Raw genomic sequence first — 24,082 nt, 5'->3', positions numbered from 1 at the left:
TTACTTTTAAACACAAAGGGCATATGAAAACCAGAAACTGCATAGATTATACAGCAAGCTAATTCTATAACCATTTTAAAAAGTTACCTAACAACCATTAATTTTATTCTGAAATAATAATTTAAATGAAAGGAAACAACTGAACTTTACCACATTGTAACAGTCTGGCAGAATTTAGTGAAATCACTGAAATGGTCATTCCTTAAATCAAGACCATACTATTCTTGGAAATTCAGGATGAGGAAAAATCTAACATTAAGAAGCTAAATGCTGCATTAATTTAGGGCCACAAAATTACCTATATTGCTGATTTAGACTTGGATGGTTCAGTTTTTTACAGCTGACACTCAGTGTGATGTAAATTGGGCCTCCATCCATAGTAAACCAATAGACAGGGCCTATATGACAGGCACCCTCTGTGACAAGAACTTGGAAGTGGAATGAGACTGAAGACAGAAAAAAAACGTGACACAGAATCCCAGATTTTAGTGAGGACAAGGCCTAGAAGTTTCAAATATTTCTTGCATTTTCCTTCTTCCGATTCTCAAATAATTTAATTGATAATAATACAAAACGCACAGTTTTATTTTCAGTGTGCTACTATTTCATTTGACCTTAAAAACAAGCAGTTCTTTATTTTACCAGTAGATGTCACTGTAGGNATTTTTACTAGGCTCCACACCCAGTGTAGGGCTTGTCCTTACAACCCTGAGATCAAGAGTTGGATGGTCTACCCACTGAGCGAGCCAGGTGTCCCTGGAGCAGTTCTTCACAAATGAATACAAATAAACTTCGATAAACAGAATGTATCACCGAATTTAAAGTTGAAAAAAATCCTTGTTCACCCAGCATATATGAAAATAATACCCAATAGTCTTCATACTGACAATGAACTTTAGACAACCAAGCTGACCTACATTAGACACACAGACTGCAGGCTGTGATGTCTGCAGGCTGATTAGTGAATTGTGGTATACGTTTTGCAGAAACTATTTTATTATGGAGTTGAAGTTATACTTCATTTTTAAATATCAAAATATATAGAGAGAAACCTTATTATGTAAGTCGTCAATAACAGAACAGAGTGTTTTAGGTTAGACCACAAGGTGTGGTAAATCTTCACAGAGATGTGTACCAATAAACTATTCACCTGATATTCCTGGTGTCCAGAGGGACAGTCCTTGCTTCCCTTTTCCCGGGGCCATTGAAGTAGAGAGATCTGCCGTCATTCAGCGTTCCACAGCCAGTTCCAACCTGGCCCCCAGTTATCTTGTACCACAGAGGGCTGAGCTTCCCCTCAAACCTATCGAACATCTCACTGTGATTAGGGACATTAGACACACAGGTTCCTTGTGCGGCTTCCGAGAAAAGAAATACACAGGAGAGAGGCTTTGTTGAAATCATGAAACATTAGAAGGTACATTCAGAGTCCAGGTTGAAGAAGCATTTCCACAGGTGTTAGGGGAAAGAAACCGCATGGAAATCTGTATCTCTCAACTGTCTGTGTGAAGTACAGCCATCACTACCATCATTACAAAACACTATTCCACCTCTATCATTTTTTATTCTTTAATAGAGAGACACTGGGAACCATACATTTCCATGGTTTTTGCTACTCAGAGGATTTGTGGAAACTGACAAATAGATTTTGTCCACAATAAAATGTGTTGCTTTGGTGTTTTTCTATCAGAGGATCAATAAAGAGAGTTGATCTCAGAGTTTCAAAAACTACCCTTGAAACCAGAGTGTCCAGGCATTCCACAGAAGGCCTGCAACAACATATGTTCCTCTTTGGTCACATGCCAGAAGGAGGGCAGAGCGCTGAAAATCTGAGAGGGATCCTTTTGAAGTTGCCTCCAGGAAAAACTCTACAAAAAGATTTTTGAAGCTTATAACATTTTCTCCAGTTTTATTCTTTAATCTCAGCTCCCTTTTTATTTTTGCTTGTAGCAACAGCCAATGGTGGCCATGGTCAGAAAATATTTTTCTTGTAAAGTTCTCTTTCAGTAGTCCTGGATTTACCATTTCTTATACTGATTTTTACTTTGCATGTATAAAATTACATGCTTTATAAAAAGCAATGTAAAGAGCACAGAGAGCTCTTTGCAGCCAAGTGGTCAAGGAAGAGCTTGGGTTCAAGTTTTAGAGAATGACTTGCCAGAGTTTGAAGCCTAGCTTCAGCAACTCCCACCTGTGTGACCTTGGGAGAGTTACTAAACCTTTCTGTCTGTTTCTTCAAATATAAACAAGGACAATAATAGTATGTACTATGGCATAGAGTTTTTGCTGGAATTCAATGAGGTGAAATAAAAAGCACTTACTATAGTGCCTCATAAAGCAGAGCCTAAAGCAATGTTAATTACTATCATGTTACTAATAAATAAATTTCCTTTAGAGAGTGAAATTGGTGTTACCATGGTTTTTTTTCCTTAGGCAGCTCAAAACTACAGAATATCTTAGCACTTCAAGTGCCTGGGTGGCAAACTCCTACAATTAGGGCTTAAAGAAGAATAATCTCAGAATCTATCTCCTTGGAAGAAGTAATATGACATACAGTAACCAGAGATGAATATTTTAAAAACAAACCATCAGACACACATCTGTGACCTTACCAGTGTAGCCTAGGTCACAGAAACACACTCCCGAAACACAGTCCCCATGGCCACTGCAGTAGCTGGGACAAGGCTCGGATATGTACACTCCATCCAAACCAAAGGGAGGCACGTTCTTCTGTGAACTGCTCTCCTGAATCCATCGGAATCTGGTTTTACTGTCAGGGAAAAACAAACACAAGTGTTTCTTGTACCAACGTTGTGTGCAAAAGCACTGAATAGAATGGTTCAGAAGAATTAAAAAAAGGTTAATGCTTATTTGAAAGTCATGTCCCCTTGAATGGACAGTTGACCTTCATAAGGTCTCTCTCTCTCTCTCTCTCAGAGCTTTGTCAAACCTTGTTGATTTCTTCTTCAGCCTAAATGTTTCAATAACAGGAGGATTATCAGGTACAGAAGATTTCTAATGGCCAGAAATGTAGTAGGTTTTTACTTGTATATTCTCCATCTCATACTCTTTTAGCAACAGAAACCATAAAGGTATTCCTTTCACTTAATTAATATTTCACCATTCCATTGCACCAATTTTATGGGTGTTTTCAGAAGAGGCTATTTAGGAATTTTCAGCCCATCAAATAGAATGCTCTTTGTTAGGACATATAAGGGGGACTCTAGCTATTTGCCACTGATGTGATTTTGTCAGGAAAGAGTTAAGCTTGTGCTGACAATGCTACTCCTACCTGTTGGCTCCCTCTTTACCTCTCAACTTCAAATCTCTAAGACACTCATTCTATGGACTCTTAGCAACCAGCTGGGCTGCCAATGAACACTGGTTTCTGCCAATGAACAAAAGAGAGACCTGGTTCCAGTGCTTAAAAATCCTGGAACACCAGTGGGCTGGGCTGCTGCCCAGTGCTTCTTCCCCCACAACAGTCTGGACACTGCCAAATGAACACCTGTCCCAGTTGCTTTCTAGCCTTTGCAATCCTTTTAGGATATCTCTTTCTTTTCAAATATAAGGAAACCCATCCACATCTATAATATCACACCAGGAAAACACCTCTTCCTTCTCAGTTCTACTGACATCAGGGAAGGAAGATAGATTAGGTTATCTGGAGTCCAATTAATTTTGCTGCCAATATTTATAGACTTGTGAGTGAATCCAGTTTCTTAGTAAAGAGGGGTAAAGAATCCTAAAGATTAATGAAGACTGTCAAGGATAACTACAGACAAAGTTGGTTCCTTCTCCTCTCCATTATTGTGGAAATAACACGGCAGCGTCAGAATCCATTTCTTTCTAGCTCTTCACAGCTTTTATTATTTGGCAATACAGAACCATCAACCTGGATTTTTTTCTTCATTATTTTAAGTTACCTACTCTTGGCAAATCTGCAAAATGTAACCAACAATGTTATTTACTACCTAAGTGTTCAGAGATTAATCACCTATTAGTGCAAGTCTTAGCACACATTCTTCAGTGTGTTAAGAGGAAGGTAAACATCTTTTCTTTCCTTTGAAGCTAATTCAAAATGTATCGGTTTTATTTTTTAAGACAAAAGACAAAGAAAAGCAAGCAGAAAGAAATAAAGAGAAAAAAGAAAATACAGTGGAAGTGTCATGGACCTGGGGAAAATTCTTCCCACTGGGGTTGTAATGCTATTTAGGTTGTGCAGATGTTTTTCTTATCAAAGGAAATAAATGGAATTAATGATCAGCAGCTTTGGTCAATCACTGCTTTTAAGGAAAATGGCAAGGCTTCCGTGTCCCTCTTAAAAGACAGGTGTATCTTTTAATAAAAAAGGAAAACATGCCAATTCTCTGACACATGTCCTCTTCTATTAAAAGTCATCCTTACCCCTTCTTTTTTGTTTCTATAATACAGAGAAACATAGAGGTACAACTTCTGTCCCATGGAAAGTAAGAAAGAGGTAGGAACAACTTTACTCGAAGTCCTCCTATCTGGGCAAGATCTGGGCACCTCTATCAACTGCACTACTTCATGGAAGAAGCAGGCTCAGGTTGAGGCCCAGAAGCATTTAGAAGGTTGTAGAATCCCACCATTAGGTAGATCTAGATGCTTTGGTAATTTGATAATGAATGAAGGGCTAGTGTAACTTTTTGACCCATCTCCATTGCTTGGGGGGTCCCTATAATTTTCATAACAATAAGAGAGCCAGGGTCTGGTCTGGCCAGAGAGACAAGGCACCCCTAGGTCTAAGACTCCTATCAACCCAAGAAGCAGAGTACACTGTTAGATATTTGAGAAGGTACAAGCCCATAGGAGCTCAGAATTAGGGAACCCATATATAAATAAAGAAAAAAACAAAACGAAACAAAAGGATGAATTATTTGGCTAACAGAGTGAGTCCAGGATATGATGAATCATAGCTCAGAGTCCTAGTTGGGAGCCCATATTTCAAAGAAATAGGGCGAGAGATTGTACCTCTTTTCCTTCTCTTAATCTTTGCTAGATGGTTTTTAGTTGGCAGGTGTAAATCAAAGCAAGAGAGATCTCACCATTCATGACAGAAGCCAAGTTTTGCTTCATTTTAATTTTTCCAAGTTGTGCCTGGTTCCCAATTCCTACTGCTGCTCTGTCCTACTCTCCATTGCACAGTTTTGGAACTGAGCACAAGTAATTTAGCAACCTCAGGGTTGCTGGAATAAAAGGAAGAACGACTGAGAAATTCACTAAAAAACTGTCATCATGGGGAGACCATCAGAAGAAGGAAAGAAAGAAATAGGCCAAAGTGAGGTGGGTATCTCATTTCTTCTCTGAAGAAATAAGTGGTTCCTGATACTTAAAAGTTATCTTGTTTCTTGAAATGCCTTCTAATTCTTTACTTAAGAGCTGTTTTTTATAATAGGATAGTTGTTCATCAAACTGTTTCTGAATCTTTGCTTGAAAACCTCTCTTTATATCAACAAAAATCTACCATACCTGGGATCCCACATACTCCTAATTTAAACACCATATTATAAGAGATTTGGCATGCAGAGAACTTTTTTAAGTTTGTTTGTTTGTTTATTTATTTAGACAGAGCCAGGAAGGAGCAGAGAGAGTGGGAGAGAGAAAGAATCCCAAGCAGGCTTTGTGCTATCAATGTGGAGGCTGATGTGGGTCTTGAACTCATGGACCATGAGCTCATGATGTGAGCTGAAATCAAGAGCCAGATGCTTATCCGACTGAGCCATTCAAGTGCCCCAGGAATCTCTTGATGCGGCACCATGAGTTCATTCTTCTATGTTAAGATATTTGCTGCTCACTACTGGAATGGCTTTGTCAACTGAAGACTGGATAACTTTTATTCTTGGACTAGTTTTTCTCTAGGTACTGATACTCCTCACATAAATACTATGGTGGAACAATGGGGAAGGTTAGTCAAAGTCTTATGCTGTCCACCTACAGAATAAACCTCCAATTGAATCTATTACAGGAACCAGAACGAGCCTGTTATCCATTCTTGAGTGCAGAACCAGGCCTTGAGTGTATCTTACTTTTATTTACTCTTCTCAAACATGAAATAAATTATAGTTTTAAGCTATAGCAGCAACGATAACAACAAAAAGAAGTAGGCCAAAGTTAAGCTAATAAGCATGTCTAGATTCCACACGGTTTATCTTTTATAAAGTAGAGGAGATGTAGTCTTGAAATTATTCATGCTATGAATGCGTGTATGTGCATGTGGGCATGTGCTTTCCGTGCCTTTTCAGGGAGACACAGCAGAACGCAGAATAATGATTTTTCTGCTGAATAGCAAGGAATTTATTTTGGAAAACATATTTTAAAAAGGGAGGCATCTTCATTGTAGCTAATCACCTACTGTTGGTCTTTATTCCTCATTCAATATCCATTCATTCAACCAGCATTTACCAAGTGCCTCCAATATGCCAGGCATAATGCTTGGGCTAGGTATACAATGGGAAGCAAAAACCCAGTAAGGTTCCTGCCATCATGTAGCCCGTAGTCAAGTGAGGAAATACATTAATCAAGCCCTGAATAAAGAAATGTAAATGTGTGATGCTGATTACTACTATTATTGAGAATGACATAGAGCTAGAAAAGCATCTTTGATCTGACAGTCAGGAAGGTCTTGGGAAGGACTGGAGGACATGATGATTGAGGAAAAGACAGAGTTTAATATCATTTTACTAGAAAAAAACCATAGTGTGCTTGACCATTCAAATCTTGAACAAAACTTTCTAGAGGTTTTGCTTTCCCAGATAAGGAAAAAGTAGAAGACTCTATCTCTGTCTCCTTTCCCAATTACTTTTGTTCAGAGGATGCCTGAGTGAACATAAGAATTCATTTCTATACCACCCTCTTCTGCCCCACATTTCAGAGAAGGGTTACATCAGCCTTTCAAACCAAGATTCCTGTGCATCTGCTGGTCATGTGCGGAAGTTCACAGGTGATGAAGGCGGTGGAGGAGACATTCTGCAGAATAGTAAGCAACTGTGTTTCTGGCACATTCTCTTCACCCTCCATCCCCACTCCCAGAAATATTAACATTTTTGCGTTCTGCATAGGGAACCTACAGAAAGCTGCATGACACAACATGCTGTATGGTTGGGGATGCTGCTGAATGTCAGGGATACACCGACGTGTATCTACTGTCACCAATATGTCTCCTTTGTAGGCAAAAACCAAGAGAATGAATATAAGGACAAAATGCTCCTTAGAGAAAATCAGCTTAGAATGATTTATGAAAGAGCAATGTTCTAGTAACTATTATAAGCATGTTGCCTCATGGCAAAATAGCTCCCAATTTTAACAATTTTTGCACTTCGAATTCTCAGCTTCCCAGCACTGCATTTGGAGATAGCAGAGTTTAACATATTGCAGAAGAAACAACAGCTCTTAAAGTGGATACATATTTACTATTCTCTAATAGAGAGCTCTTTGTCACCAACACACCATCAACCAGCAAGTTGGATGGGATTCAAACTAGCCAGGAAGCTGGGCTCTAACAAAGAATATTTCTTCTTCCAAGAGCTGAGTTCCAAGAAAATACTGATATGCTGGGAGCTTCAAAATATTGGCTCACTTTGTGATATTGAGGACAACCTTCTTTTATTTCTCATATGTGGCTTTATGACAGCTTTCATAGCAATGTCTTACAGCACCTTGATATGCAAGTCAGTGTGGCAAATATATACCACTTAATGCTCCCCAGCTGCACTATATATTTGGAAGCATGCTGCACTATATATTTGGAAGAGCTGTGGTTGGGCCAACATTTGAGAAGAGCATGTTGAGGGGGGAGGCAGGCAGGTGGTGGTGAGGACTACAGTGCTACACTGTTATATGTCCCACCTTTGATGGGCAGAAAGTAGGATGAGATGGCTGTGAAGGTACACACACAGATAGATTCCCATGGCAAAGGAAAGGTACGTCAGAGGGTGAAGCCTACAGAGTAGAACCAGAACCTTCTTGTCCTGGACATTGCTTATTGAGGAGGGAGTCTTAATAACAAGCATCTTGCTGGCTTTCAGAATTCCTATTTGCCAGTGGCTGCTATGTGATTCTAATTCCTTCCTTATGACTATTAGTTTTTTGAGTGGAAGTGTCTATTGTAGTTATCCTGTCAGTGTGTCGGCATTGTATGCTGGATGTGGATGACTGTCTTTTTAGTTCATAGGTCTCTAGACCTATGAGGAGCCATTTACAGGGAGCCATGGCCATACCCTGACCTGATAGAGATCACAAGATCTGCAACTAGTGCTTGACACTGTGGTGGGAATGACATTTGGGGGTCTTGGAAGGAGACTGAATACATTTGGCTGTTAGAAGAGATGTGAATCACTGGGGCTAAGAACAAACTATGGTAGATTGTTACAATAATGGCCCCCAATGAATCACACTTCCTCATGTACATGTTCCTCTATAAAGTGATTTTTCTGCACTTGCTTTCAGAAAGGAAAGTCTGTTTTCCCACATTCTGAATCTAGCCTGGCTTTGTGACTTGCATTGGCCAGTTGGATGTGGCAAATAAGATAAAGTTTTGCAGCTTTAGCTTTTGTTCTCAAAACCACCTGGGTTTGAAGATGACATAGAGAGAAAGATCCTGCTGGGCCCAAACACTAAGCAACCCATCAATTAAATGCAGCTACATGATGGAGCCCAGAGAGAGCAGCAGAACCACCCAGATAATCCCACAAAATCATAAGAAATTAAATCACTGTTGCTTTAAGCTACTAAGTTTTGAAGATATAGGTTGCACAGTGATAGAAAACTATATAATTATTATCTTAGGCTATACTCAGGAATATGCACAAAGAGTAGGATGATTTTTTGAAAAAGTAATGTATCTATGCATCCTTGACTCCTTTTTCCTTCTACTGGTTAAGAAATGACAAGATCTGGAAGATCTGCCTTAAATCTGGAGATGAAAGTGTTGTGCTCAGAAAGGCAGAACCACCCTGTTAGCTTTGACTGGTTGCCTTTGGACCAGTATGGACTTCTATCTTGTTTAAGCTCTGTAAAGTGTTATATTTGTTTTTCTGTTATACTAGCTGGGCCTGTATCCTAACTAAAACAGAATGTAAGTCAAATTCTTAAATTTTTCTGAAGAAGGCCGACTCATCAACTTTGTTACCTATACATCAAATCATCTCTCGTTAATATACTACAAAGAACACTGGCATATAGACAGACAAAAAATAACTTACAAGTTAACTTAGATCCACTGACTGACAAACTTTCTTGGGATAGTTGGTATTTAAAGATTATGCTTCAAAGTTTAGGAGATTAATCCAGAAACTTGGACATCTTTGACTAAAATTCTTTCCCTACCAGGGAAGTTGGTCTACCAAAGTGTGTGGTGTGATTTTTTTGAGATGCACATCTAAGTAGTGAGGGAGGCAGAGAACATACCCAGCTTATGTAGCTAGATGATGAACAGTAAATTTGGTGCTCAATTAGGTGAAAGTTGTCACAGACAGAATGGTCTCTAAGAACTTCATGAACAGACCACTCCTATAGACTGCTATGCTTTTACCCCTGTTATCAATCAGGAAGAGGTGAGTTATGCAGTGGTGACCAACAACCACCAATCTCAGTGGCTTAATGCAACAAAAGTTATTTCTTGCTTCTGCTATATGTCGAGTGTAGGCTGGCAAGGAAGTCTGCTTGTTGTAGACACGCTGGGACCCAGATTGATGTAAACCGCATCTCAGACCATGCGTTCATAAAGCAGAGAACATGGCAAAATCCACATGGGCTCTTAAAAACCACACATTTGATTTCCATTCACGTTTTATTAGACCATGTCAAACTTCAAAAGGTGTGGGGGAAATATAATCCTACCATATTCTAGGAAGGAAGAAAGCAAGCTGGAAATATTGCTGAATGGGACTAATGAATATTCCGAGCATATACAAAGTCATAACCAGAAAGCTATATGAGTACAGTGATGCATATCATCTCAGCTCTGCAGAAAAATGCCTTGACTTAGTCATGATTTAATGCTACATCCTGGGATTCAATTAAGAAGTGTCCACTTGAAGAATGTTTCTTTATCTTTCACAAAATGATAGATTTAAAAATGCTGATATCTACTTTACCTGGCATAAGGATACATATACATGCTAGAAATTTATTCTAGAATACTAAGCATGGAAAAAATGTTATCTTTTTCTTAAAAATCAGAATGCATTTTTTCTTTTTATCCAAATATGAGAACTAAATGTCCCTATATTTTTCCCTTTTGTCCTAGCTGCCAGAAAACTAAGAGTTAAATTTATTGCCCTATTAATGAAACTAATTCACTTCAAGTGTTTTTAATCCATTTATCTCATTTCTCCATCAATTGATGTTTAATCTTTCTATTATTCTTACAGTCATTTAAAGGGACTTAAAATTATTATTTTTTTTAATGTTTACTTATTTTTGAGAGAGAGAGAGACAGAGTGTGAGCAGGGGAAGGGCAGAGAGAGGGAGACACAGAATCTGAAGCAGGCTCTAGGCTCTGAGCTGTCAGGACAGAGCCCGACATGGGGCTCGAACTCATGAACCATGAGATTATGACCTGAGCAGAAGTCGAATGCTTAAATGACTGAGCCACCACCCAGGAACCCTTAAAGGGATCTTTTATATTACAAGATATCTCAAACTGCCCACACAGGGAGGTATTAAATTATGAAAAATCTATATAAAGTCCAAGTCTGGGGGCGCCTGGGTGGCTCAGTCAGTTAAGCATCTGACCAGGTCAGGTCATGATCTCATGGCTCATGGGTTCAAGCCCTGCATCGGGCTCTGTGCTGACAGCTAGCTCAGAGCCTGGAGCCTGTTTCAGATTCTGTGTCTCCTCTTTCTCTGACCCTCCCCTGCTCATGCTGTCTCTCCCTCAGAAACAAATAAAACATTACAAAAATTAAAAAAAATATAAAGTCAAAGTCTGATATAATAATGCCTTATGGCTCTCTGAGCCTTTAAACATCTTTTGTTCACCGCTGTCCCAGAATGGTGCTCAATAAACATTTGATGGATAAGTGAATGAATGAATGAATGAGTAAATTTGTTTCACAGGCATGCATGGGTACATGTGCACCTCCACACACACCTGGGCTTTGGAAATTTGCCCCAGGGCTCTTTCCCCTATTTTGTGAATAGATATAGTTAGATGGTATGAATTCTTGTAGGTTACTGAAATGAGGATACTGAGATAAACATATGCTTCCAAGAAATAACGTCTAGAGCACATAATAAGAATGGTCACTGTACCTGGATGCAAGAGACCTTGGAATAACAATGGTGATTCTCGTCCATTCCTCAAAGTCCCCTGTGTGATAAACGGTGGGCTCACTTAGTTCTCGGGAGTTTCCTTCACATCCTTTGCCTGCAGAAGCTGGGTAACAGCCTTCTTTTACCAGAAACCAGGACATTCCAGCATCATGAGAATACTGAAGAAGAACCGGGGCAGCACTGCTGAACTGACTGGCACATCCTATGTTCAGCTGTCCAAGGGAAAGACAAAATTATAAAAGGTTTTGATTAAAAGTTATCATTTAATACAGTAGGTGCTACAGCAGCCAGGGCCCTTTCTACTGAGTCTGCCTTTTACTGACGATGGTAAGGCATGCAGGTCAATTCCAAACAAGACCCTTCCATAGGTTCTAGAATCTTTAGGTGAGCAACAGGTGTTTTTTAAGAAAAGCTGGACCAGTTGCCATTCTGTGGATTTCTTGGGATTATGGAAGGAAAACAGAAACATGGTTCCTCTAACATTGAAGCCATGGACAAAAATCAAAGAAGCTAAGAAATGGTTTTCTTCTTTGATCTCAGGCATATAAACAGAGGGAAACAGAAGGTGAAAAGCTATCCTTCTCAGAACATGAAGGTTACCTGAAGTGAATGCTATCCTTCTGGGTTTCAGTGGAATAAACATCTTTACTCTATTTTCTTGCCAGAGCTCAGTAAGAAATCATTGGTAACTTAGATGAAAGAGCTAAGTTTTTGCCACTGCATCAAATAAGCAAAGTAATCCAGAAATAAAACTATTATTGTCCTGTGCACTCATGTAGAGGAATGTCATCACAGGATTAACAACATATAAAAAAAAAATGAAAAAAAAAAAAAAGGAACTTAAATCCCAATGCCCTAACACAAGTATTTTTTTTCTATTCTTTATAAAGAAGCATACATTTTGGTTAGGAAATTACTACACTTCCTAAACTTTCCTTCTGTGGGGCACCTGAGTGGCTCAGTTGGGTAAGCGTCTGACTTTGGCTCAGGTCACGATCTTGTGGTTTGTGGGTTCGAGCTCTGCGTTGGGCTCTGTGCTGATAGCATGGAGCCTGGAACCTGTTTCAGATTCTGTGCCTCCCTCTCTCTCTGCCCCTTACCTGCTTCAGATTCTGTGTCTTCCTTTCTCTCGCTCCTCCCCCACTCATGCTCTGTTTCTCTCTCAAAAATAACCGTTAAAAAATAAATAAAAAATAAAACTTTCCTTCTACTTTTTATTTAACATATTATTTTATTATTATATGCAGCATTGCCAAGAATATATATTTTTTCTTTAGTTGATCTGTTATCACCAGATAAATTCCTAGAAATAGTATTACTGAATCAAAATGCAGAAACGCTTAAAATTTTTTATTTGTATGTGTTCATTTTTAATCAGTTGGGTTCATATGAATCAATTTTTCCATAGCTTTGAACGTTATTTAGGTTTAAAAAAAGTTTCTTTATAAATTAGTAAATATACAAATAATTTTATTACTGTTTTAGTGTATATTTTTTGGTAATTATAAATGTCAAGCTCTTTTCCTGATTTTTATTTGATTATATGTCATCTTTTTTCATTTGTTTTAATTTTTAAATTTTTATTAAAAATTTTTAAACATTTATTAATTTTTTTTAATTTAATTTTTTAAAAAACATTTATTTTTGAGAGACAGAGAGAGATAGCATGAGCAGGGGAGGGGTGGAGAGAGAAGGAGACACAGAATCTGAAGCAGGCTCCAGGCTCTGAGCTGTCAGCACAGAGCCCAACACAGGGCTTGAACCCACAAACCATGAGATCATGATGTGAGCTGAAGTCAGATGCTGAACTGACTGAGCCACCCAGGCACTCCTGCCATCTCTCTCTCTCTCTTTTTTTTAGGTTTATTTATTTATTTTGAGGGAGAGAGGGAGAGACAAAGTGACAGTGGGGGAGGGCAGAGAGAGTCAGGAGAGAGAATCCCAAGGCAGGCTCCTCACTGTCAGTGCAGAGCCCAATGTGGGGCTCAAACTCACAAACCATGAGATCATGACCTGAGCCCAAATCAAGAGCCAGATGCTTACCTAACTGAGCCACCCAGGGGCCCCTTTTTAATCACATGCCATCTTATATGAATGATCTATTCATACCTTATTTTGGTTGTTGGTGGCAGCCACCATAGAGCTTTAACGTACAAGACGTAACGTATAAGAGATAAGAAAAGTCAAATTGCATAAAAGAACTGAAGCAAGCACTCAAAGGAACATGATCATGACTAAAGAATAAAGGATGAAGGAAAGTTAGGGTCACAAGCATAGTACTGGCCCAGATATCAAGAGGTCAACCAGTTCATACTTGTGACTATTGATAGGTGGATCCAGTCTTTCAAAAGAAGATTCTGTATCTTCCTTATTCCCATACTCACAGCTAGAAGGGATCTCTCAGAAGACTTTATAATTGGGCTAGTAGGAATTATTGTGATACATTTATCCTAGTTTATATAACTCAATGTTAACAATATAAGCAATGATTTGACAATCTCAGATGCATGATTAAACTCTTTGAGCACAAATTCCTTTCATGGCACATCAGTAAGCATTAGCTTTTGGTTGCTATGTGTTGACAGTAATTATAAAGGGCACGCACAGTTAGCTTTTCATTATGGCCACCACTCTTTCTAAAGTAGGAAAGTTGATGGCACTTTCAGTTCCCTGACAAATCTGTGCCTTTTAAATTGACCATTTAGTCTGTGTCTTAGCTGTTAATGTTTTCTAGCATTCAATTCTTGGCTTACTTATCTTTGTATTGGCTACATGCTCCTTAATGTCAATCACAGTCATAATTTCAAATCCCTTCTGAATACCTACAACTCCCAGACTGGGCCTCTCTCCAACTCTCTGGAAAGGTCCATAACTGCTTCCCATGTGTGAGCAGTCCACAGGCATCCCTTTGTCCACAGGCCCAGGTTTGCGCTCATCATCCACACCCTAAAATAAATCCTCCCCTTCCTATATCTCCAGTTTCAATGACCAGAGCCAGAAACGTGGGCGTTGATGTAAAATCCATTCTATCATCCAAGAGGTCACCAAAATCTATGGACTATTCCCCTTTTATATCTCACAGATCCATCTACTTACTTTTATAATCTCATGCAATGCCTAAATCTTGCCTCCTCATTTCTTGCTTTGACGATGGCTCCAGCATCCTTTCTTTACTCAGAGTATAGTCAACAACCTGAGTACTTCTCTCTGCCTCCTCCAGTCTCACAAAGTCCTTATCTTTTACCTGGGTCATTGCAATAGCTGCCCAGCTGGTCTCTGTGTCTGCCTTTGCCTCTGCCACTGTACTCCCAGCATAGTCACCAGATTCTTTAAAAGCCTGAGTCAGAGTATGTCACTCTTCTGCTAGCATTTTTATTCAGAGCAGAAGTCCAAGTCTGACCTTCTTTTTTCTACCTAACTGCACATTCTCACTCTATGTGCTCTAATCACAATAGCATCCTTGTGATTTTCTCAACTTTTCCAAGCACACTCCTGTCTCCAGGCCTTTGTACTTTTTTTTTTTTAAATATTTTTATTTATNCTGCACTTTTTATCCCTTGTGCCTGGGATGCTCTTTCCCAGATAGCTGCATAACTCACTCTTCTAACTTTTATAGGTCTCAGCTTAAAAGTCATTTTATTAGTGGGAACCTGACAACCCTTTATAAAATAATAACTACCTTGTACCATCCGAACCCACACTCTCTATCCCTATTTATGTTCATAGCCTACAACAGAGCCTGGTATATAGTAGAGGCTTTACAAATATTTGTTGAATAAATGAATAAATGCACTTATTAATTACAGTTTCTCCTCTTGGTCCATCAACACCCATACTGCTGCTGGAAGGATTTCTTGAAAACAGGTCTGATTCTTGAACTAAATGGATTAAAAATTGTCCATGACTCACTACTCTTAGGTTAATGTCCAAGTGGCTTAGTGCATCATATAAAGCTAATCGACTTTCTTTCTCACCTTTGTAATACATACTCCAAACACCTAAGAATTTCCAAAATTCCATTCTCATTTGAAATTTCATTTGTTTTCATATATTTGTGTATTCCGTTCCCTCTAACTGGAATTCTTCCCCTTCCATTGTTAGTTTCGCTAAGTCTATATTTCCAGAGACCTCTCATTTCAACTTATCCATCTGTCTGTCCATCCGTCCATCCATCCATCTAACAGATGTTTTGGTCCAACTAACAGATGTTTTGGTCCATCCATCCATCTGTTTATGCATCCTTCCAACTAACAGATGTTTTGGGGGGCATCTGCCACATGCCAGGCACTATGCCAGGTACTCTTATACCATTCAGAGCCTATTTCTTTTTTTTTTTTCAAATAGTTTATTGTCAAATTAGTTTCCACTAGAGCCTATTTCTACTATAACACTCCTGTAAGAATGACTGTTCTCTTTTCTGGCTCATTTGCTAATTTCTGAGCTCCTTGAAGGCCAGGGCCATATTTTTCATGTCTATATTCCTAACAACTGGTGCTTGACAAATGGAATGCATTACAAAAATGTACCAGCACTGTGTACAGATGACACCAAGTTCTTGTCACAGATTCTAAACATACATTAATCATCAATCCCCAAATGACCCATATTACATATCTATTATCAACTAACAGCCACAGTCAAAAGTCTTCTGCTGGTGTCATTTGAGAATTGAGATTATTGTGCGTTCTTGCTGATTGTTTAAGTACTTGAAACATTTAATAATGTTTTCTTGATTTAGATTTTTATTTTATTTTAAATTTTTTTAAATGTTTATTTTTGAGAGAGAGAGAGTGTATGAGCAGGAGAGGGTCAGAGAGAGAGGGAGACACAGAATCTGAAGCAGGCTCCAGACTCTGAGCTGCCAGCATAGAGCCCGACACAGGGCTCGAACCCACCAACCACAAGATCATAACCTGAGCCAAAGTTAAACACTTAACTGACTAAGCCACCCAGGTGCCACCTGGTTTAGATTTTTCTAAACACCAAAATGCCATCTTGCAGATTTTAACACCTACACTCTCACGATTTTGTGACTAATGAAATCAAGATGCCGTCAAGTGAGAAAAAGCATAGTATTCCTGCAATGTTTTTGCTATTGCTGTTATTTTGCTACCGTTTTTAGGCAGTACAAATTAATACAGAGTCATAACTGCTATTAATGGTTTTCCATTGTAGTTTAGCATCAAACTCTAAACAGAGAAGAATAACATTTCACTAATCATTTTACTTATGACTAACTTCCTTGTTTACAGACCTCTGGAAATTGTATTTGAAGAGCTGCCTATAAACATCTGATCTCTTGAATAATTCCATTTGTAAATTATTTACCATCTGCATCCTGCCGTTACGTAAGGACCATGTAGTTGTGCTAGCTCATTAAAACTGCATTACTTTCGACCCCAGAATTTAGTGGGATTTTATTATAAACAAAATGAAATTTTGATTAGGCTTCTGAAAAAAGAGCTTGTCAAAGTAAATACTTGCTTTACATGTTGACATGTTCTTGTTTTGTTTTTTTAATGTTTATTTATTTTGAGAGAGAGAGAGACAGAGAAAGAGAGCACTAGTTGGGGAGAAGTAGAGAGAGTATACAGAGAGAATCTCAAGCAGGCTCCACGTTGTTAGTGCAGAGCTGGACACAAGGCTCGATCTCACAAACTGGGAGATCATGACCTGAGCCAAAACCAAGAATTGGACGCCTATCCGACAGAGCCATCCAAGCACCACTATACATGTAGGCATATTATCACAGTGCTGAAAAACAGCAAGCTTTTAAGAAAATAGTGATCACTAAGGTATAAATTTACTGAATTGAAGGAAGTTGTGTGAAAATCCTATAGTAAAAACACAAACTAACTCGTAAGTCCCAAAAGCACTAGTAAACTGAAAAAGAGCACTTCTCTCTTACCGTTCAGAAGCATGAGATTCATTAAGTCATAATCAGATAGAAAATCTAAAAGTCAACTTTCAACTTGACCAGTTATTTTTCATTGTGGGTAGAGCTAAATAAAGAGCCTTGCCATTCTAAGAACTTTGAACTTTTGTTCACGGGAGTCCCTTCTTCAAAAGAGTTTGAAAAATATGTGTTCTTTTGATGTCACTTACAAGTCTGGGAGATGGTGTGCTCTTTCGCTTGCCCTGGGAGGAAATCTGTGCATAAATACCTTAAACTGTAGAACATATCCAGGTTTCAGAGTCAAATCTCGTGTGACTGCAAAGCGATCCCCATCTGATTTTCCAAATACCATGGCCGACGGTGTGGCAGAGCAGAAAGTTTCATTTTTAACCATTCCTTCATTGGCCAACATCAACCACACACTCATCTGATTCATCGGGTAATCAAAAGCTGGCTTCTCATAAAAGTTCTAATAGAAAAAATACAAACAACACGGAAAGGCAATTTGATAGCTTTGAAAACAAGAAAGGAATTTTCAGTTCATGATATGTAGGGCCATGTACAATATGTATTGCTCAGAAAACACAGCAGACTCTCTAAATTATTATTTCTTTTTACTGCCATAAACCCTTTTTCCTGAGGATTTAACCACTGAAAATATTTTGCCACTGTGTATCTAATTTTATAAACACATTAATAATGTCTTGGCCAGACTTCCTAGTCATTTTTTTTAAATATCTAAATAACCTGTGAACTATCAGCATAGAGAGATAATAAAACTATTAAGTGTAAACCAGAAAAATAAGTATAAATACAGAAAACTTATTTTACTTATAAGCTTATATTCCAGTGTCAAGGACTCAATCTTTGGGGGAAGTGAGAAATTCTGTAATCCCATCTATTTTTACAATCCTGTCTTTTTGGAGTTCAGACATAGGAAGGATACCTGGGGTAAAGTCGGGTTCACAATAGGGATGACCTGCTTTTGCTTCTCTGACAGAATGATGATGTCATCGACTGCCCACTGGTCATAGCCTTCCCCCGAGAACACAGGCTGCCACCAGCGGAACCTCGTGCAAGAGGTCTTTGCAGCGGCTGGAAGCTCCAGGTAGACAAATCTGCATAAAAGGAAATCATTTATGGTTGGGAAAGGAAAAGCCANGGCATAGAGAGAAAGGGAGACACAGAATCCAAAGCAGTCTCCAGGCTCTGAGCTGTCAGCACAGAGCCCGACATGGGGTTCGAACCTACAAACCAAGAGATCATGACCTGAACTGAAGTCCAATGCTAAACTGACTGAGCCACCCAGGTGCCCCTGATCTCTTGATATTTTTGAAAAGTTTCTAAGTTTAGACAGATCAGATGAAGAGGTTTAAAGTTGCAAGTACGTTCAGTCCTGGCCATGTTTATTCCATTTGAATTGTAACTTTTTGAGGCAGATATTTCTACTAAGTCTGATTTACTGAACAGTATTTTGATTACCATGACAATGGCATAACATTTTTAAGAAATACCTCAAAAAACCACAACTGTTCCTTTGTATATTATTACATTAAAATAGCATTAAATTTTTTTCTAAAATATTTCATTTTACTATGCATTAAAAATGGTGGAGTGCCCGTGTGGCTCAGCTGGTTAAGCACTGGACTTTGGCTCAGGTCATGATTTCACGGTTCATGGATTTGAGCCCCACAATGGGAACTGTGCTGGTAGTTTGGGGCCTGGAGCCTGCTTCAGATTCTGTGTCTTCCTCTCTCTATGCCCCTCCCCTGCTTGTGCGTGCTCTTTCTCTCTCTCAAAAGTGAAGAAACATTAAGAAAAAAAAAATGTTTTAAATAAAAACAAATGAAACAGGAAAACACCCACAATCTTCTGCATGGGGTAGATCTGTTAACATTTTCATGTATATCGTTAAAGCACGTAATCTTTCCTATAGGTGAAATACATGTATAATTCAGCATCCTACAGTTCAAAATTTCATATTATGTCATACGCATATCCTCATGTCAGTATAATCATTTCTTAAGATCATTTTACTGTCTATATATTTTCATGATGCAGACATACTATTGTTTATTTTACTTTTTCCTGTCGTGAATAATTCTGTGTTGAAAACCTTTATGTGTAAAGCTATGCCTTGGTTTATTTCTTTAGAAATAATTTAGAAAGATTTAGAAATAATTCCTAGACATGGAATTACCAGGTTGAATAAACTAGTCATGCTTAAGGCTCCTGAGTTTTCCAAATTTCTTCTTGGAAGAGTCATACGGTTTGCAGAATGACCTGTCTTACTGCTTCCATGTGGGAACAGCACTGGTGTTATCACTAAAAAATGACCACCAGACTGATGAAAAATGTATCTTTTTATTGCAACAGATGTTGACTACTATTTATATTTCATTAAACCTCTGTGTTTTCTCTTTTGTAACACCTACTAATTTCTTTTACCCATTTTTTAAAAATTGGGATCTTACTGGTGTTCGCGATAATTTGTATAAGCTCTTTATAGGAACATCAACCCTCTGTTTCTCATAATGGTTGCAAATACTTTCTCAGTCTGTTTTCTCTTTCACTTCTTTGTTTTCTCTGACAGGTATGTGTTAACATGTGTATGCAGTTTTACATTTGCACGTAGTGTTTTTCTTTTTTTATTTAAAAAATTTTTTTTAACATTTCCTTATTCTTGGGAGAGAAGGACAGAGACAGAACAGAGCACAAGTCAGGGAAGGCTAGAGAGAGAGGGAGACACGGAATCTGAAGCAGGCTCCAGGCTCTGAGCTGTCAGCACAGAGCCTGATGCGGGGCTCCAACATCACAAACCATGAGATCATGGCCTCAGCCAAAGTCAGACAATCGACTGAGCCACCCAGGCGCTCCCCACATAGTGTTTTTCTACATAAGTAGCCCTTTCCTCTGTTAATTTTTCCACTGAATTTGTGTTTAGGAAGTTTAAATCTCTAAGATTAGATAGTAACTTAAATGTTTAAATCTTTAACCAGTCTTTAACTAATAGATCTAATTAGTTAATAATCTAACAGATAATTTTTCCTAAGAGCCTACCCATTTTTTTCTAACACTGCTTGATAACCATTTATTTCTCATTGATAGGTGATGTGTCTTTTTTTAACATATACAGTTTTACACATATCTGAGCCAATTTCTGGGTCATCTGTTTGGCTTCGTTATTTCTATCTTTCCATGTATCACTTAAATTATTTAGGTTATACAGTGTGTTTTAATATCACGTGGGACATTCCTCTCTTTCTTCTCCACAAGTTTAAACTATTTTTGTCAGTTTATATTTCTAGATGCAAAGCCACCCCACCCCTAAATTCCACTAACATTTTGATTGGAATTGCACGAAACATAAATTAAGAGACATCTTCACATCACAATATTTAGTTTTCCTATCCAGATGTTATATTATTTTCCATTTGTTTTCTTTTATATATCTGAAGGAGATTTTGTAGTCTTCTTTACACATATGTTCAGTATTGTTTGTTAAAATTAGTCCTATATTTATGTACTTGCCACCATGAATGGGATCTTTTTCTGATTTCTTCCAACTCAAAATTTCCCAACCATTTTTAGTGTCACAGAACTCTTTGAGAATGTTGTGAAATAGTTTGGCCCTAAAGAAAACTTCCCATAAATCAAAACTGGGTATTTCTGAAATTTGAAAAAGCTATTGAACTTCTGTTTGTCTATATAGTACTCTAGTCACTTTATTGAATGCTGAATAATTTCCAGATTGCCAATGATATTGTTTGGAAAAAGTAGTTTGAATGATCTTAAATTGTTGTTTCAACTAGTTTGGCACCGTTATGAATTCCCTCTTCTTTGTACTAGAGGAAATCTCTCCAGGTCCTGTCTCCACACACATTCCTGACATTCTCCCTGGATGTTATGTCTCTCATTTTACCCAAGTTGGCTCTTCTCTGGTTTTATTTATTTTTTAAATTTTTATTCATTTTTGAGAGAGAGAGAGAGAGAGAGCGCAAGCAGGGGAGGGGGAGAAAGAGAAGGAGACACAGAATCCAAAGCAGGCTCCAGGCTCTGAGCTATCATCATAGAGCCTGATATGGGGCTTGAACCCACAAACTCTGAGGTCATGACCTGAGCTGAAGGTGGATGCTTAACCAACTGAGCCACCCAGGCACCCCAGCTGTTCTCTGGTTCTAGCCTCTCTTACGGACTCTTAGAAGAAGTGCTTTTGGTTGGTCTATCTGCATGGCTACTTGTGTTATATTATGGAAAGTTATGGCACCTTTAAGCGACTCAATATTTTAAAACAACAAACTTCTAAACCTTCAAGCTACAAAATAGTTCTAAATTATACATTATGTTTAAAATATATTTAATTTGTAAGAACTGAACCTATAGAGTCTTCAACAATATTTTTCTTCAATAAACAAGGTACAGTTATAAAATGCCAAATAGGATGTTAAAACTTAAAATGGGTTGGTGGTCAACATATAAAGAAAATTCTATCTCTTCGTTAATGTACAAATACTGAGATTATAAGAGGAATACTCTAAAAATGATATCCTTGAATAGATTTTTTTTGCAATAAAAGTAACTTCCTTTATTTATTTTTTATTTTTTATTTTTTACAAATAGTTTATTGTCAAATTAGTTTCCACATAACACTCAGTGCTCATCCCCACAAGTGTCCTCCTCCATGCCCATCCCTCCTCCCCCCCACATCCATCAGTCCTCAGTTTTTGTCAGCATTGAATAGATTTTAATGACACACATAAAATACAAAGTTTAAATACAGATTTTAAAAATGCTACATAATTGTAAAATAACTAAATTTAAATATAGAAAAACACACTGATTGCCTGGTATAGGGATTAGTATTAAACATGAGTCATTTTCCAAAACTCCTTAGTAGTCATCATCTAAAACATTTTATTATATATTTTCTCCATGCATAAATATATAGAACGGGATGGGTCAGTAAAAAATTTTAGAAAATCTGAGCCCCACAGATTCATTCATATTTTGTCTAGGACTAGCTTTCGTGCTAATATGAAAACTTAAAAAAATTTTTTTTAATGTTTATTTTGAGAGAGACATACAGCGCAAGTGGAGGAGGGGCAGAGAGAGAGGGAGACACAGAATCCGAAGCAGGCTCCAGGCTCTGAGCTGTCAGCACAGAGCCTGACATAGGGCTCAAACCCACGAACCGTTTGATCAAGACCTGAGTCGAAGTCAGAACCTAACCAAATGAGCCATCCAAGTGCCCCTGAAAACTTTTTTATTTTATTTTATTTTATTTTATTTTTTAATGTTTATTTTTGAGAGACACAGAGCATGAGCAGGGGAAGGGCAGAGAGAGAGGGAGACACAGAATCCAAAGTAGGCTCCGGGCTCTGAGTTGTCAGCACAGACAGGCGGGGTCAAACTCACACACAAACCGTGAAATCATGACCTAAGCCAAAGTCAGAACCTAACTGAATAAGCCACCCAGGCACCCCTGAAAACTTTTTTTTTACAAATAGTTTATTGTCAAATTAGTTTCCACATAACACCCAGTGCTCATCCCCACAAGTGCCCTCCTCCATGCCCATCCCTCCTCCCCCCCACATCCATCAGTCCTCAGTTTTTGTCAGCATTCAAGAGTCTCTCATGGTTTGCCTCTCTCCCTTTCCCCCACCATTTCCGCCCTTCTTCTCCCCCTTGTTCCTCCGTCAAGTTCCTCCTAATCCTCCTATACGTGCAAACATATGATATTTGTTCTTCTCTGCCTGACTTATTTCGCTCAGCATAACACCCTCAAGGTCCATCCACGTTGCTACACATGGCCAGATTTCATTGTTTCTCATTGCCATGTAGTATTCCATGGTATAGATAAACCACATCTTCTTGATCCATTCATCTGTTGATGGACACTTAGGCTCTTTCCATGTTTTAGCTATTGTTGAGAGTGCTGCTATGAACATTGGGGTAGCACTGAAAACTTTTAATAAAATCCATCTTGCTGTTAAATCTAGCCAATGAACATCCATATCCAGATGTTGATATATAAATGTATGTTTCTTTATATATATATTGTGTGACATTCAAGAAACCTGCAAACTGGAAAACTGTGCTTGCAACATCCCTATTATCCTGGAGTTTCTTTGGGAAAAAATGGTCAATTGTTTTATTTTTCCTCTAGCCACGATTTTTCCCAAGTTCTTTAAAGAGTCAAACATGAACAAGAGTGCTTTTTGTCCAGAAACAAATTAAATGAAATTTTATATGCTGGGCTATCCTTTATGTCAGATACTTAAGAATTTATCTACAATTGCCAATAGTTAACATTCGAGAAACAGCTCAGCAAAACCGTACTCTTTACCATTCCCGGAAACCACTGGAAGGCCATTGGGGGTGGTTACCTGGGTTTGCTGAAGTCTGAGAAGTACATTTCTGCCAGCAGGTGCCACTGGATGCCCCCGTTGTTGCTGTACTGAAGGAGGACGCCCTCCTCTCTGCTGTCGGGCTTGTTGCACGCAGCACTCTCGCCCCCAATCTGGATGTAGAACTGGACAAAGTCCACCCAAGACGTGTCAAGATCCCAGCTCACCAGCAGCCTCTTGCCAGCCTTTCCAAAAGACAGAAGAACCACAGATTCAATCATCTGGGGGCTCTTTGGCATTCTGTCATTTCAGTTTCAAGATCATATAAACATCCTAGCATCAGGTGAAGTGGATTTTGTTCCCATTATACTGTTGAGAGGAGCAAGTTGTGCCATTTAATTCTCTGCTCTGGTTATGGTAACTGTTCCTGAATACATTTGATTAGTCTCACATCATTGATTCCCAGACTCAGTTATGAGGCCCTAGGGAACTGTTAATTATACCGAGGAGTATTTGAAAGTCTTTAAAAATAAAGCAAAAT

General features: G+C 38.4%; 1 protein-coding gene across 2 annotated transcripts in view; it reads right to left on the bottom strand.

The window, feature by feature from the left end:
- RELN (reelin) overlaps positions 1-24,082 on the bottom strand; it is a 527,959-nt gene that overhangs the window by 105,038 nt on the left and 398,839 nt on the right. For both annotated transcript variants that reach the window (XM_077746923.1, XM_077746922.1), the window contains exons 25-30: positions 23,581-23,786; positions 18,141-18,312; positions 17,463-17,663; positions 11,278-11,510; positions 2,613-2,770; positions 1,151-1,358 (exon numbers count right to left, since the gene is read on the bottom strand). In XM_077746923.1, coding sequence (XP_077603049.1) covers positions 1,151-1,358; positions 2,613-2,770; positions 11,278-11,510; positions 17,463-17,663; positions 18,141-18,312; positions 23,581-23,786 — 1,178 coding nt within the window. The remainder of the gene's footprint in view (positions 1-1,150; positions 1,359-2,612; positions 2,771-11,277; positions 11,511-17,462; positions 17,664-18,140; positions 18,313-23,580; positions 23,787-24,082) is intronic.

This window comes from Crocuta crocuta, unplaced genomic scaffold, assembly GCF_008692635.1.
Source record: "Crocuta crocuta isolate KB4526 unplaced genomic scaffold, BGI_CrCroc_1.0 scaffold396, whole genome shotgun sequence".
NCBI classification, from domain to species: Eukaryota; Metazoa; Chordata; class Mammalia; order Carnivora; family Hyaenidae; genus Crocuta; species Crocuta crocuta.
The sequence above is the reverse complement of the archived record's forward strand: the minus strand, read 5'-3'. Positions and strand labels throughout refer to the sequence as shown.